The 15,955-nt window shown below is 41.6% G+C and overlaps 1 protein-coding gene across 1 annotated transcript in view; it reads right to left on the minus strand.

The window, feature by feature from the left end:
• The window catches only part of psd2 (pleckstrin and Sec7 domain containing 2), a 108,971-nt gene that overhangs the window by 42,010 nt on the left and 51,006 nt on the right, over window positions 1–15,955 (minus strand). The window contains exons 6-7 of the mRNA XM_033029448.1: window positions 12,009–12,121; window positions 8,937–8,995 (exon numbers count right to left, since the gene is read on the minus strand). Coding sequence (XP_032885339.1) covers window positions 8,937–8,995; window positions 12,009–12,121 — 172 coding nt within the window. The remainder of the gene's footprint in view (window positions 1–8,936; window positions 8,996–12,008; window positions 12,122–15,955) is intronic.

Below are 15,955 nucleotides of genomic sequence, written 5' to 3' on the forward strand. Positions count from 1 at the left end.
ATCCAATTTCACACCAGCCTTATTTTAAACATTAATATCATCCAATGTTTCTTCACAATCCATCCATTCCTCCAGAAATTATTCAAATCACCCTTCTCGTATTTTCAACTAAGGCTGCAATGCCCTAGGATTGACACTGTAGGAGCAAAATGGAAAGGCATTTTGCTCCTGCAGACACATTATTTTCTTCATCCAAAATATCCCTCAGTAAAATGTTGTTTTATTTTGGGGGGTTTTCTACTCTCAGCCATATGAAAAAATGAAAGTTTAGATGGTACTGTCTGTCTCCTAACTTATCCTTTGAATATCCTGCTAACTTTCTGATGGAATATATCCAATTGGTGTTCAGTCTCTGATGAACCAGTCAGGACCTTTCAAATTCCCTTCCTGGTCCCATCAATATCTACCATCACACCACAGTGATGTCTTCATAACCTCCACCATGAATAGTGAAGAAATAGGAGAGCATATCTAGTTGCACCCGATTACTTACAAGATAAAATCACAATCTTGGTTGTTCCATATGAGGTATGTAAAATATTTCAGCAGAAAGCATCAAAAGTTTGTAGATGATAGCACTGTTGTGGCCAGTTCTCGACAGGGTGCAAGGAGAACCAAGCAACATGGTGTCAAGACAACAAACTCGCCTCAATATCAGCAAAATGAATGAGCTTGTTATCAACTTCAGGAAGCAGGATTGAGCACACACCCCAATCTGCAACACAGGTGCTGAAATGGAGATGGTCTAGAGCTTCATGCTCGTAGGTATAAATATTACCAGCAATTTGATATGGTTCAACATCATTGACAAAATGGCCAAGGAAGCATACCAACATCTCTACTTCCTCAGAAGAACAAGGAAAGTCAACATATCTTCAATGAATCTTACTCATTTCTACAGATACACCATTGAATGCATCCTATGTGGCTACATCACAGCTTGATATGGCAACTGCTCTGCCCAAGATCATAAGAAACTGCAGTGTTTTGGACGCAGTCCAGTCCATCACGCAAACTGCCATCCCAACCCATCGACTTCATTTGCACCATGTTGCCTCGGGAAAGCAGCCAATATCATCAAGATCCAATCACACCTTAGTCACTGTCTTCACCCCTCTCCCATCAGGCAGAACATACAAAAGCATGAAAGCAAAGGTAGACAAAAATGCTCGAGAAACTTAGCAGGTGAGGCAGCATCTATGGAACGAAGGAAATAGGCAACGTTTCAGGTCGAGACCCGTCTTCAGATTGATGTGAGGGTGGGTGGGGGGAGTGGGGGTGGGGTGGAATGAAGAAAGGAAGAGGCGGAGACAGTGGGCTGATGGAGAGCTGGGAAGGGCAGGGGAAAGCAGGGACTACCTGAAATTAGAGGTCAATGTTCATACGGTTGGGGTGTAAACTGCCCAAGTGAAATACGAGGTGCTGCTCCTCCAATTTACGGTGGGCCTCACTCTGGCCATGGAGGAGGCCCAGGACAGAAAGGTCGTTCAGAATGGGAGGGGGACTTGATGTGCTGAGCCACCGGGAGATCAAGTTATTGCGATACGAGCGGTACCCAAGCCTACACTTGGTCTCACCGATGTAGAGAGAGGGGGTGGAGTCAAGGGGGGAGGTAAAGCGACAAGTGTAGCATTTCCTGCGGTTGCAAGGGAAAATGCCAGGAGAGGGGGTGGTTTGGGTAGGAAGGGACGAATTGACCAGGGAGTTACGGAGGGAGAGGTCTCTGCGGAAAGCAGACAGGGGAGGAGATGGGAAGATGAGGCCAGTGGTGGGATCCCGTTGGAGGCGGCGAAAATGTCGGAGGATTATTTGTTGTATGTGAAGGCTGGTAGGGTGGAAGGTGAGGACAAGGGGGACTCTGCTCTTGTTGCTGTATTAGCATGAAAGAAAGCATTACCAGATTCAAAAATGGCCTCTTCACCACTCTTATACGGAACTCTCAAATGCTAAGGATGTATTTCCGATCTTCCAATCTTCCTTGTTGCACCCCTTGCACTTTCTCTGCTGCAGTAATACCATACTTGCATTGTTTCCTTTTCCTTATTGCATTCTCTTATTACTTCTTGTACTCATGTATTGTATGATTGCACTCATATATGGTATGATCTGCCAAGGTGGCACATAAAACAGTTTTTCACTATTGTAGTAAATGTGACAAAAGTACACCAATGCCTATATAAATCATGTGTACGAAAGAACAGCAGATGCTGGTTTAAATTGAAGGTAGACACAAAATGCTGGAGTAACTCAGCAGGACAGGCAGCATATCCGGAGAGAAGGAATGGGTGACGTTTCGGGAAATGTCACCCATTCCTATATAAATCATATGTACTGGCTCATGTTTTGCTTTCTAGTGTTCTATTAAAGCATCTCTGGTTTATAATTAATCATGTTATCCATTATTATTAGTACTATTTTATTTAATCCACTGAAATACCTGCTTACTATTATTGCTGTTCCCAGATTGTAATGAGCTTTCTCCTTCCTAGTTCTAAATAAATTGCCTAATTGCTTGTCACCGAGTATGAATGCCTTCAACATCACTAGCATCCCTAAATATCTGACACTCCCTTGAAAACTGCACTGAAGACCACAGTATACTGCGAACCAGTGCCCGTTCATCGTATTGCATGCAGTGTTTTATATCAGTGGTATCTGCTCTATTAACTGCTGATTCCATGCAGCCACTATTAAGTGAGCTGGTTGCATGCTTTAACAGGATCCTGACATTAACAAATGGATAGCACTTCTTAAATGTAGCCTGTGTTACTTCAAAACGTGGTGTACTGTGGCCACATAATGTAGTGTGACCTCTGCTGTGATTTATTGAGTTGAGAAGATTTTTTTTTCTCTCTAAATGTGAAATTTCAGAATTATCCCACTTCAAAGGGTGATAGCTATTGAGTCTTAAAATATATTTGCTGTTGAGAGAGATACATTTTGTGGACTATGTGAGGATCAAAGATTATGGGAGCAGGCAGGAAAGTGTTGTTGCCAAAGTCACGAGCTTTTTGAATGCCATTTCCTATTCCAACTCTAATTTCATGTTACCATGAAACTAATTACAAGGGTGTCAAATAATATGCTAGACATCTTGGTGGAAAGTAGTTTTGTATTTGCAGTGGTAAGCAGGATATTATCTCGTGTAGAACCCACCAATGGAAGAGTAATAAATAAATTCCCAGTTTAATTTGACCTGATATTCTTCCTCTCAATTCAATTTTCCTTCGTCAAGTGTATGCAGCTCTTTTCCCTTCCACTCCCTGACCACAATCCAATCCTTTTTCTTTTTGAAATTCAGATACACAAGAATTGGAGTCTTCTCAGTCACTGGAGTAAGATGAAGAATTGTATGGCTGTATGGGAATTTCATTTCACTGTGCCATCTGGCACATGTGATGAATAAATACAATACCAATACAATACAATTCAATTTATTGTCATTTGGACCCCGTGAGGTCCAAACGAAATGCCGTTTCTGCAGCCATACATTACAACAAATAGACCCAAGACACAACATATTTTACATAAACATCCATCACATTGCTGTGATGGAAGGCCAAAAAAACTTCTCTCTCCACTGCACTCTCCCCCCCCATGTCAGAGTCAAAGTCAAAGCCCCCGGCGGGCGATGGCGAATTGTCCCGTGGCCATTAAACCACGCCGGGTGATGCAAGTTCGCGCACCGGGTCTTGGTGTTAGAGCCCCCGGCGTGCGCTCGCAGCCCGCAGCCATTCCAAGCCGCGCGGGGCGGTGCTGTAAGGCCCCGCTCCAGGAGCTCTTCAACCCCGCAACTCGGGCGGGAGAAGTCGCCGCTGCGGAAGCCCCGAAAAGCGGTCTCCCTCCAGGGACCCGCGGGCTCCCGGTGCCGTCCGCCAAACCCGCAGTTGCAGCCACCGAATCTCCGGGGGTCGGGCCGCAGCAGCGTCCACCACAGCTCCACCCGCTCTGGACTCGGCCAGCTCCGCGACGGTGAGGTGAGTGACGGCACTGGAGTCCCCGGTTTTCCTGTTGGAGGCCGCTCCTCGTTGCAGCCCCAACGACAACGGAGACCCGACAAAGAAAAGGTCGGGTCTCCCGTGCAGGGAGAGATTTAAAAGTTTCCCCCTCCCCCCCACACCACCCCCACCCCCCCACACACATACCCCAACAAAAATAACAAAAACTACATTAAAACATAGACATAAAATAATAAAAACGCAGACGGACTGCAGAGGCCGCTGCTGGCGAGAGCCGCGCCGCCTACCGCCTACTGCAAATCTATCTTGTATCTTGTATCTTGCAAGACATTTTATGATTTTGAACTCAAATACTGACATTAAGACTATTTTGTATCTAGCACAACCGAGTTTTTGAACACGGCGAGACACAACACTGGAATGGATAACACAAGAGCCAGATTGTGAAAGGATGAGATCACTCAGCAGTTCAGCTGCGGTTATGAGAGAACAACAGAATAATGATGGACTGTATAATATATTATTAGAGCCCTGGGAAGCTTGCAAGAGGGCTACAATCATTATCAAGGTATTTGCTGATACCAATCACAGATCCAGCTCAGACTGCTGCAAGTCCAGGCTGATATGGTGCAGCCTGAAGCCCAGCCTCCTAGAATCACATAAGGTTACTCCACAGAAGGAGGTCATTCTGTCCACCATGGGCAAATGACTCTCAACCAGATGAATTCACAAACTAATTCCGCATCCTGATACCTTTCTCCATAGTCTTTAAACATTTGCTTCATCATACATTTATCCTAATGCATTCTAGAAGGCCACAATGAAACCTGGCTCCACTATGTCAGCTCGCATTGCTTTGCAGATTTCAACCACATAATGCATTTTTGCCTCTTCATGTCACTCTTACTTCTCTTTACTTTACAGTTCTGATCTCTACTCCTTGATGTCTTCACCAATGTGAATAATCACCCACCTGCACTCAGTGAAGACCTTCATCATTTAAAACGTTATAGCCTTCTCCTCTGTAATAAATACAATACAGCCACCTATACTATCCTTTAATTGAAATCCAATACCTCATTCCAGAAGCCATTCCTGTAAATCTTTCTAATGCCTCCTCATCTTTTAAAACAGTATCCTTTATTTTATCTTATTTCTGCACATTCTTCCTTGTTATTGTTCCACATTAAAGGTTCACCTGCCTGTGCCAACAGCCCATCTCCATTTTATGTAATCTATCACTATACTCCTCACAGCTCACAATACTGCAGAGCTTTGTGACATCTGCAGATTTAGGAATTGTAACTTACACCCCCAAGTCTAGGTCATTAACACAGTTCATAAAAAAACAAAGGCCTCAATACCATTTTCAGGGTATGCAACTGTTCAATTTTCTTCAGACCATAGAACAACTATTCACCACAACTCACATTTGACTTTTATTCAATAAACTTCATTTCCATGCTATCATTGTCACATTTGTGCCAAATACTTCAACTATACTGAGAAACTGGTTATACAGAACTATATGAAAGGCCTTCTGAGATCCATGCACAACACATCAATTGCATTACCTTCATTAATTCTACCCTTGTAATATCAAAGGCCAGATCTCTTGATGGCTCCTTAGGCCACCTCTACTCTTCCTTTTAGATAACCATTCATCATCTAGGCTGCAAAGAAACACCATGAAGAAGTACGAGAAACAGCACATTTCATGCAGAAAGCAAGCAATAAGGCATTGCAGAAGGGTCGTCATTTTATTTGGAACTATACATCATAATTGAATACATAAATTTGGATTGGATGATGCATTGTCTGGTCTGCAGGCAGTAAATGTAAATGGTACCAAATTACATGGAGAAATTTGTAATTTTCCCTTTTTTCCGTCTGCTCGTCTCAGGAAAAAAATGAATGTGAAGATGTCTCTCTTTGCATAAAGAACCTAAATGGCCATCCTCATTTGAGCGCTACTGATTAAATATTAAATGCTTCAAAGTTAAGATCCACTGCCATCTGGTTTACCATTGGTAGCCGGAAGTGGCGGCGTTGCCCAAGCAGCTTCGGCTCGCCTGCAGTCCGTCTGTCTTTTTCTTATTTTTTGTTTTCTTTTGTCTTGTTAGATGTATGTTTTAGTTTATTTTTAGATGTGTATGTGTGGGGGGGTGTGAAAAACTTGTTTTTAGTCTCTTCTTTCGGGGGGGATGTGACCTTTTCTTTGTCGCATAGAAACATAGAAACATAGAAAATAGGTGCAGGAGTAGGCCATTGGGCCCTTCGAGCCTGCACCGCCATTCAATATGATCATGGCTGATCATCCAACTCAGTATCCTGTACCCCCATCTCCGTCTGCGCTGAGGCCTAATCGCGGAGCTGGCGGCCTCCAACTGGGACCGAGCTTGAGGCTCCGGAGGCAGAGCCAGGACACACCATTGTGAAGCTGGCCGACTTCGGGGCTGTGCTGGCGCTGCGGCGACTGCCCGACTTCGGAGCCTCGGAGGCTTCGGCCGCGGGCCCAGTGGACGACAACATCGGGAGCTCACAGGTCCCAGGTTGGTGACCGATTCTCCGGAGCTCCCGCAACAATAGTTCGTCTGCTGGACTGGAGGATGGCAGCTTCGTCCGCCCCGGGCCACGGAGTTTGAACCGGCCCGTTCGTGGAGCTAGGATTCGTCCGCGGGACTTACCATCACCCGGCGGGGGGGGGCCAACATCGAAAGCCTGGATCGCCTCAATGCAGAGGGAGAACAAGGAAGGAGAGACAAGGACTTTAAGAATTTTGCCTTCCATCACAGTGAGGAGGTGCCTGGTAGACTCACTGTGATGGATGTTAAACTGTGTGGTGTGTTCTGTTATTTTAATTTTTTGTTCTGACTGCAAGGTATGCAATTTCCTTCAAACTGAAGACAGTTTGAATGACAATAAAGGATACTTTATACATACTTTATAGGCAATATCGAGGTTGTGGTTGAAGGCTGCAGTAATTGCCAGATTTTAGTAATGTAAAATATCTGAAGCATTCATATTTGCTGAAGGTGAGGTAAGAGGAGTAGCTTCCAAAAGAATCCTCAGTAGCAATTACTATATCTCCCATAATGAGCCTGACTGTCTCTTTTGGCATCATCTTCATATCTGCCTAGTCTCTTTTGATTATCCCAGCCATACTCAGCTTCCAGAAGAAAACCTGTAAGAGCACCCATGTTTGGAAACAATTTACTTCTGGATAAGCTTAAAAATTGATATAAATGTATATTGATACCAATCAGAACATTCCTCTTGGCCTATTTAAACGTTTAGCTAAATTCCAATTCAGACGGTGGGCCGAAGGGCCTGTTTCCATGTTGTATCTCTAAACTGAACTAAACTAACTAATACATATGCAACTGCATGACACCTGCAACCTGAATAAATCATCCAGGGAGAACCTGGTTGTGGAGGGCTTTTAAAATTATTTTAATGCTTGTTCAATGCACATGGTTATGCTGGCTGTTGGCACCAATATGGTTTTCAGAAATGGAGGAGTTGCAATTCTCTTGATTTTGGACTTTTGACTTCAGAGATACAGCACGGAAACAGACCCTTAGGCCCACCAAGTGTGTTGCCAATTACGAACACCCCATACACCAACACTATTCTATACACTCGGGGCAATTTACAGAAGCCAATTAACCTACAAACTTGCACGTCTTTGGAATGTGGGAGGAAACCGGAGCACACAGAAGACCCACCCGGTCGAAGGGAGAACATATAACGTTCTGTATAGTCAGCATCCATAGTCAGAATCAAACATGGGTTTATACGTCAGCAACTCTACCACTGCACACTGTGCCGCCCTTTTTTAAAAACATTTGAAAATTCAGTAACAAATGCAACATCAGGGAGGGGGATCAGATTGCTAGAACTTTAACAGTTGGTGTTTGAAAAAGTGGCGTCATGGAGGTATACAACACCGCAACAGCCCCTTTGGGACAACTCATCCACGCTGACCAAGTTGTCTAATCCAGCTCGTTCCACTTGCCTGATCCTGGTCTGTATTCCCCCAAACTTTTCCTCTCCATGTCCCTGTCCAAACGTCTTTGATTTTTAATAATGTACCAGACTTTACCACCTTCCTTTGGCAGGTCATTCCACAAAGCACCACCCTCTCTTAAAAAGTTGCCCCTCAAGTCCCCTTTAAATCTTTCCCCTCTCAATTAAACCAATGTATTCTAGATTTAGACTCCCGTACCTTGGGAAATAGACTGTGGCCATTCAACTTATTCATGCCTTTTGTGACTATATAAACCTCCAGAGGTCATACGCTCCAGGGAAAACAGTTCCAGCCCAATCAGCCTCTCATAACGCTTCAGTTCCGGTAATGATTTTGCATACTGACTGTTTAATCTGCCTCCTGTGCACACAATGATTAGATGTGCACGCAAATCTCTTTGCCAAGACAACATGCAAACTACATCCCATTGGAAGCATGCAACTGCATCCCAGACCTCATTAACAAGCACTAGGATTCCATAGAATCTAAAGTGCAAGCATAACACGCCCAGTTTTCTCCCTATCTTCCTCTATTTTCATGCTTCAGTTAATTTAAGAATTTGCTCTGCTTAACAAATATAGCTGTGGGTTCTCAATTATCTGCTACTCTATAATGAAACCCACCAATGTTGTAAGATGTCATCTAGAAAATTCAAACTTAAAAATAATTCATCGCTATTAAAACTTAAATCTACAAAGTATTTAGATTTATAAATATTTTGATTCTTGTTCTAAAGTTGCATTTAACAAACATCAGGGAATAGTGAATAAAAATTACAATACTAACAATGGTGCATAAATTTAAATTTTTTAACATGAAATAATACTTAAAAAAGCACAATATTATCCCTTGTTATTATGTGATAAACGGTTAATTTATTTCTGTTTACCACTTTCATAACTTTTATTATTATGATATTCTTAAATATTATATCTGAAAATACATACATGACCATGCAAGTCTGTGTTCAAAAGCATTAGTGCACATGTTAGTGTATGGACTCCATCTGAAAAAGAAAATAAATACTTTTCACCATGGTTTGCATGTATAAGATTAAAGTATTCATGATCCTGCAGCAGAATTGAGATCAAATAAGTGTTAGAAAAAGTGTTAGAAGTTTTGGTTCTAAACAACCTTCTGCCATCGTCCCAGGTGAAATAATTTAAGTAAACATGCATATTTGTACACAGGGTCTCACTGAGAAAAGAATAAATTCATAGATTGAAGGGCAGGTTTAAAGGCTCCGATTACCAAAAAGGAAACGGATCACAAATTCATTTAAATATCCATAAAATTAGACTTTTCTTTCCCCCAAAAGGGGTGATTTTTCCAAATGGCTGATAATGATGGGGTTGGATGTGCTGCTGCAGAAAGGGAAGAACGAGTGAGTTATGCTGCGAGTGGTGCCATTAAGAAAATTGCTCTATTTGTCACAAAAGCAAAAGGTGGCAATCACATCCAAGTGTGTCTAACACTCAGATGTGGAAAAATGTTGTTTGATCTATAGAAGCTACAAAATTTATATGAATTGCAAAGGTTGGACTTTGCAACAATAACATTTATCAGCCATGTGGCCTATACACGTCACCACATGCTACCCAACAAACCATCACTCAATTATGGCAGCACAGAGCCAAACTAAATACATCCATTTTGAAAGATTTTGTGAATTACAGGGGTTTCCTTGAGTGAAGCAAAAAGTAATATTCATGAAACAAATGCTTGAAAGAGAAAGAGATGGAGAGTGACATTGGTCCATGACAGCTAGAGAAATTACTGCTTTCAGTCAAGGAGCTTTGAGACTGTGATCCAAGTGATCCAGACTCAAAAGAAAATTATTTGAGGAATACTGATTTAATGTGGAGTCAGTGGAGGTGGTTTACATGCTCTCAGATTTAATCCATTCTTAGCCATCCTGTCATCTAAATTCCTTCAATTAGTTTACTCTTTATTCTTTCTTTCTTGTGATTCCTTTATTAAGTTACCGTAATTGGTTTCTGCTGAGACTTTACTTGCAGCCAAGGATATAAGTGCAGCCCGTACTAACTGACCAGTTCCTTTCAATTTCAGTGGTAGTGAGAAGCTCCAATGAAATAGAATCCCTCCTTTACATATTAGCTGACATCTAACCTTTCAGCTTAGCAGCTAACTTCTTATACTTTCTTAAGACGACCTCTTCCAGAATCTTTCCTTTCATAACTAGTTCCAATAATGGAACTCCTTCTCCCCTCCAAACTTCATAACTTCTTTGATACTCATTTATGAAGTACTTTGACATTGATAGATAGGAATAATATGTTTTGCATCTTCTTCACTTCTTCTCCTATGCCCTCACCAGGAAGCTGGTTAAAAGTTACACTCTCTTTCCTTCTGGTATGTAATGTGCTTCTTTATTGGATTGTCACCAATTTGTAGACCAGTTTGAAAATTTCAATACAGGAGGATTGCTTTCAGATGTAAATTACAAATTTCCATGTACTATATATGAAATTAAAAATACTGACTACACAATCATACCTTCAGAAATTAATTAAAAGATCATATATGACTAATGCCTAAATTATTTAAAGTAACAATAAAGTATACTAAAAAGCCATTTTATGAATTAATTGATTAGATATATTCTGTATTCAAATTATTGAACTAATATGTAGGAAGGAACTGCAGATGCTGTTTTAAACCAAAGATAGACACAAAATGCTGGAGTAACTCAGCGGGACAGGCAGCATTTCTGGAGAGAAGGGGTGGGTAACGTTTCGAGTCGAGCCCCTTCTTCAGACTGATGTCAGGGGAGAGGGAGGTACATAGATAACGAAGTGTATAGATAAGGCAGTGTAAGGTGTGAAAACAGGACAAAGGGAATGGAGATCAAGAAAATGTAGATCATTGCTAGGTGGGAGAAGGTAACAACAAAGCAAACAGAGATAAAATCTAGTTGAAGACTGCAAGACTGGTCGGAGAACTGGGAAGGGTGAGGGGTGGAGAGAGAGGGGAAGTAACGATTACTTGAAGTTAGAGAAATCAATGTTCATACTGCTGGGGTGTAAGCTGCCCAAGCGAACTATGAGGTGCTGCTCCTCCAATTTGAGCTGGACCTCACTCTGACAATGGAGGAGGCCCAGGACAGAAAGGTCAGTTGAGCAACCGGGAGATCAGATAGGTTTAGGTGGACCGAACGGAGGTGTTCAGGGAAAAACGATAGCCGAGCCTGCGCTTAGTCTCGCCGATATAGAGGAGGGCAACCAGGCGATCAGGAAGGTTTAGGCGGATTGATCGGAGGTGTTCGGCGAACTAATGGATTTATTAAATTGGTGGATTTACCGTGACATGGAATAAATTATATTCTGTGATTAAATATTTGGCCATTTATCACTGTTAACTGTAGTTAGTATTGAATGACTTGGCTCATTATCCTTTTGGCATGTTTACTTGTACTATGTTTAATCCAACTTTAAAATTCACACAAGCTACTAAAAACACCTATAAAACAAAGGAACATTCCAAATACGTGCATATTTTTAATTTCCTCAGATTGATGAATATGAAAGAATTTTTTTTTTTCTATTTACATTGTATTGATTACTCATGACTGAAGAGATTTGTTTTAAAGCACTTACCAATCTCGCCTATGCACCAAATTCCCACTCACCACATTCGCAATACCAAGCTGTTTAGCAGATTTACCTTGCTCTATTCATACAATGCATGAAGCATTTTACCCTGTTCACATACGGTACTTATGCAAATAAATATCTCATGAGTGGAGGTGACCTTATACATGCTCTAAATTATTTTAATTACAGTATTCTTGGATTCATATATTTTATAAAATTATCTTCGAAGACACAAGATATCTCAAAAACTTGCCACAGAAAAATAAAGAACTAAAAATAATTTAACTAATTATATACTTTTCATTGTCCATTTTTGCTCCATAACTAAGAATTTATTGTAATAGACACATATACTGGAACATTTCAAATGCACTAAAACAGGAATGATTATGCTAGTACAGGTACCTTCGGAATTAATAGAATCAGGATTACATTGACAGTATCTCTTGGAAAATGGGATCAGAACTCTCTCCCGCTCCTGAGTTTCACCCATCAATGGAAAAGCTTTCAAAAAACGCCTAATGGAAAAAGGAAACAGGGAAACTGTTAAGTCACCAATAAAAACAAAACTTTATTTTACTATTTGCATACAATCTGATTGTGGCAGTTAGTGAACTCTCTTTATTGTGCGAGTAAAAATTAAACAGTGTAGCAGTCCAATTAATCATGGTGCTATCATCAGGGTGCTATTTCATTAGAATTGAAATGCTTACATGATATTTTACATTCCCAATTTTAAGAAGCAAATATTTGCAAAATTAGAATAAGAGATGACAAAATACTGCCGGTATCGAAAATTTAAAATAAAAATAATAATATTTGAAAATACAGTGATGGAAAAAGAAGCTTGTGCAAAGCTCAACTTACGATCAAATACAACACAGGATTGTGGAGAGACTACTTCAATTGTGGAGTGTAGCCAGGAAAATAAATGGAGTTAGTGCTCAGAGAGTATATTATTATCAGGAACTTTGTACAATAGCTTCACTCTTCACAATTAATTATCAGTATTGGATATAAAACAAGCTGACAAATTTAGAGCGGAGATGAATGGACAGGGGGTGGCTAGACATGGAAATTAATGCTGTGGATTTATTTATTAGCTGCTGCTAAGTAGCAGCATGTACTTGGAAATCGAACTTCCAGAAGGCTTTCGACAAGGTCCCAAATAAGAGATTAGTATGCAAACTTAAAGCACACGGTATTGGGGGATCAGTATTGATGTGGATAGAGAATTGGCTGGCAGACAGGAAGCAAAGCGTAGGAGTAAACGGATCCTTTTCAGAATGGCAGGCAGTGACTAGTGGGGTACCGCAAGGCTCAGTGCTGGGACCCCAGCTATTTACAATATATATTAATGATCTGGATGAGGGAATTAAATGCAACATCTCCAAGTTTGCGGATGACACAAAGCTGGGGGGCAGTGTTAGCTGTGAGGAGGATGCTAGGAGGCTGCAAGGTGACTTGGATAGGTTGGGTGAGTGGGCAAATGCATGGCAGATGCAGTATAATGTGGATAAATGTGAGGTTATCCACTTTGGTGGCAAAAACAGGAAAGTAGGCTGTTATCTGAATGGTGGCCGATTAGGAAAAGGGGAGATGCAACGAGACCTGGGTGTCATGATACACCAGTCATTGAAAGTAGGCATGCAGGTGCAGCAGGCAGTGAAGAAAGCAAATGGTATGTTAGCATTCATAGCAAAAGGATTTGAATATAAGAGCAGGGAGGTTCTACTGCAGTTGTACAGGGTCTTGGTGAGACCACACCTGGAGTATTGCGTACAGTTTTGGTCTCCTAATCTGAGGAAAGACATTCTTGCCATAGCGGGAGTACAGAGAAGGTTCACCAGACTGATTCCTGGGATGGCAGGACTTTCATATGAAGAAAGACTGGATAGACTCGGCTTGTACATGCTAGAATTTAGAAGATTGAGGGGGGATCTTATAGAAACTTACAAAATTCTTAAGGGGTTGGACAGGCTAGATGCAGGAAGTTTATTCCCGATGTTGGGGAAGTTCAGAACTAGAGGTCACAGTTTAAGGATAAGAGGGAAGTCTTTTAGGACCGAGATGAGAAAAACATTTTTTACACAGAGAGTAGTGAATCTGTGGAATTCTCTGCCACAGAAGGTAGTTGAGGCCAGTTCATTGGCTATATTTAAGAGGGAGTTAGATGTGGCCCTTGTGGCTAAAGGGATCAGGGGGTATGGAGAGAAGGCAGGGATGGGATATTGAGTTGGATGATCAGCCATGATCATATTGAATGGCGGTGCAGGCTCGAAGGGCCGAATGGCCTACTCCTGCACCTATTTTCTACGTTTCTATGGGATGAAGACATCCTTGGGTTCATCCAAGAATGATCCATGTACAGGAATGAGAAGCTATAGGGATTCAAAGAATGAAGTTAGGAGTGCAATCAAGGGAAGTCTGGTCACATTCAGTGGGTGAGGCACAAAAAGATAATGATACAGTCAACCATGTCAAACCATGACAGATAGGTTGATAACATGGAGATTGAATAGATTACCTTGCAAACCACTGGACTTCAACCACAATCTTAAAATTCTCAATAATTATTTTTTTAATACATGACATGGCTAGGAACTGGCACAGATACATTTTTGAGGCCTGGAACAGCTCAGTTATGATCATATTGAATGGCAGGGCAGGTTTGAAGGACCAGATAGACTACTCCTGTTCCTATTTTCTTGTGTTCTATTTACAGCATCTCCAGACCTTCCTTTTATAATTTAGTAATACCTTCACTACCACCCTTCATCCTGCATTTTCATCCTCATTTCATCTCTCCAAACTCCCTGGCCTATCAAAATTAGTGTGTGTGTTCTTTTCACCAAACCCACCATTTCCTTCATCTTGAAACATAGTATGTGTTCTGCTTTGAACTTTCTGAGAGATCACTATCTGAAACCTAATTTGGTTTCTATCTCCATAGATACTGTCTGACCTCCTGAGCAATTCCAATATTTTATCTTTTATGTCAGATTTTCCGCTTCGATTTTGCCTATGTGCCTGTTTCTGAAGTGATGTGAATTATGAAAATTGAATGAAATTTTAATTTAAAATATTGTAACATTGCTATGAGTGTTGTGGGGCAGTGCTGCGATCCTGACCTCAGGTACAGCCTTTGTGAAGTTTGCATGTTCTCTCTGTGTATGGGTTTCCCCCCACACCCCAAATATGTACTCATATGTTAACTGGCTACTGAAAATTATTTCCAAGTTTAGGTCGGAAGCAGGAAACAGAGGGATGCTGTTTGGCATGTGTGAAAGAATAGGCTACATGGAAAATGAGTGGAGGAATGTGACTGCTGGGAATCCTCTGAAACCGGGTATAGACTCGATGAGCTGAATCTCTATATAACTAAAAGCAGGGCTGCCAACATTGGGTGAGAGTTGAGAGTGAGAAATTGCGAGAGAGCGTAGCGACCGATGGGGGGAGGGTGTGGGAGGGGGTGTTGCCCCTCCCATAGTGGACTCCGGAGGCGGCACCAACGCCCCCACTCACCCGGTCCACTCCTGGCTCCGGGCTGGAGTTAAAACTCCATGGGGTGTGGACAGAGCGGTCGACGGACATAGAGCCGCCGGAGGTGAGGGTGGGAGGTGTGTGCCGTGCCTCAGGGGGGAAGGGGAGGGGGGTTGGTACTAGGACCACCGCCGCCGTGTCTCACCTATCACACCATCTGCATGGGAGAAACTAAACTACTTTGTTTTCCCCCAAAATCATCCCGCAGGCCGGTAGTTTGACAGCCCTGCTTTAAACCAAGTGCTTGAATCACATATCCTGGGAAAAAGACTATGCATTCACCTGATATTCCCCTCATGGTTTTTACTCATCTCTAAAACAATTCTTGCTTTATTTTGAACTTTCAGCACCTGCAGATAATTGAGCGTGAGAAATTTTGTGATCAGCGTGAGAACATGAGAATTTTGTGAAATGCATGAGTCTCACGCTCAATGTGTGGGAGTTGGCAGTCCTGCTAATAATGCAAACATTTTATGCAAGTTCCAATTGTTTGGACAAAAATCACTTATTACTGCTTTATAACAGATAAGTTATTTTAAGACCATTTCAGAAATGATGGCACTCAACAAACAATCAACTAACAAATTAAAGCAAACTAAAAAGAAATAACATGTTCCCTTTCCTGACTCGACCTCATAAGTACTTTAACACTGTTAACAGAGCAAAGCGATATTAATCTCAAGAATCAAAATGGGGAAAGTGGGGATAATTTTGCTTAAATGGTCATTCTAAGCCTATTCAGATCTTCATAGTCAGAGTTATACAACATGTACGTGGCTGGCCCATTTTGTCCATAATGATCAAGTTGG

This window comes from Amblyraja radiata, chromosome 11 (genome assembly GCF_010909765.2).
Source record: "Amblyraja radiata isolate CabotCenter1 chromosome 11, sAmbRad1.1.pri, whole genome shotgun sequence".
NCBI classification, from domain to species: domain Eukaryota; kingdom Metazoa; phylum Chordata; class Chondrichthyes; order Rajiformes; family Rajidae; genus Amblyraja; species Amblyraja radiata.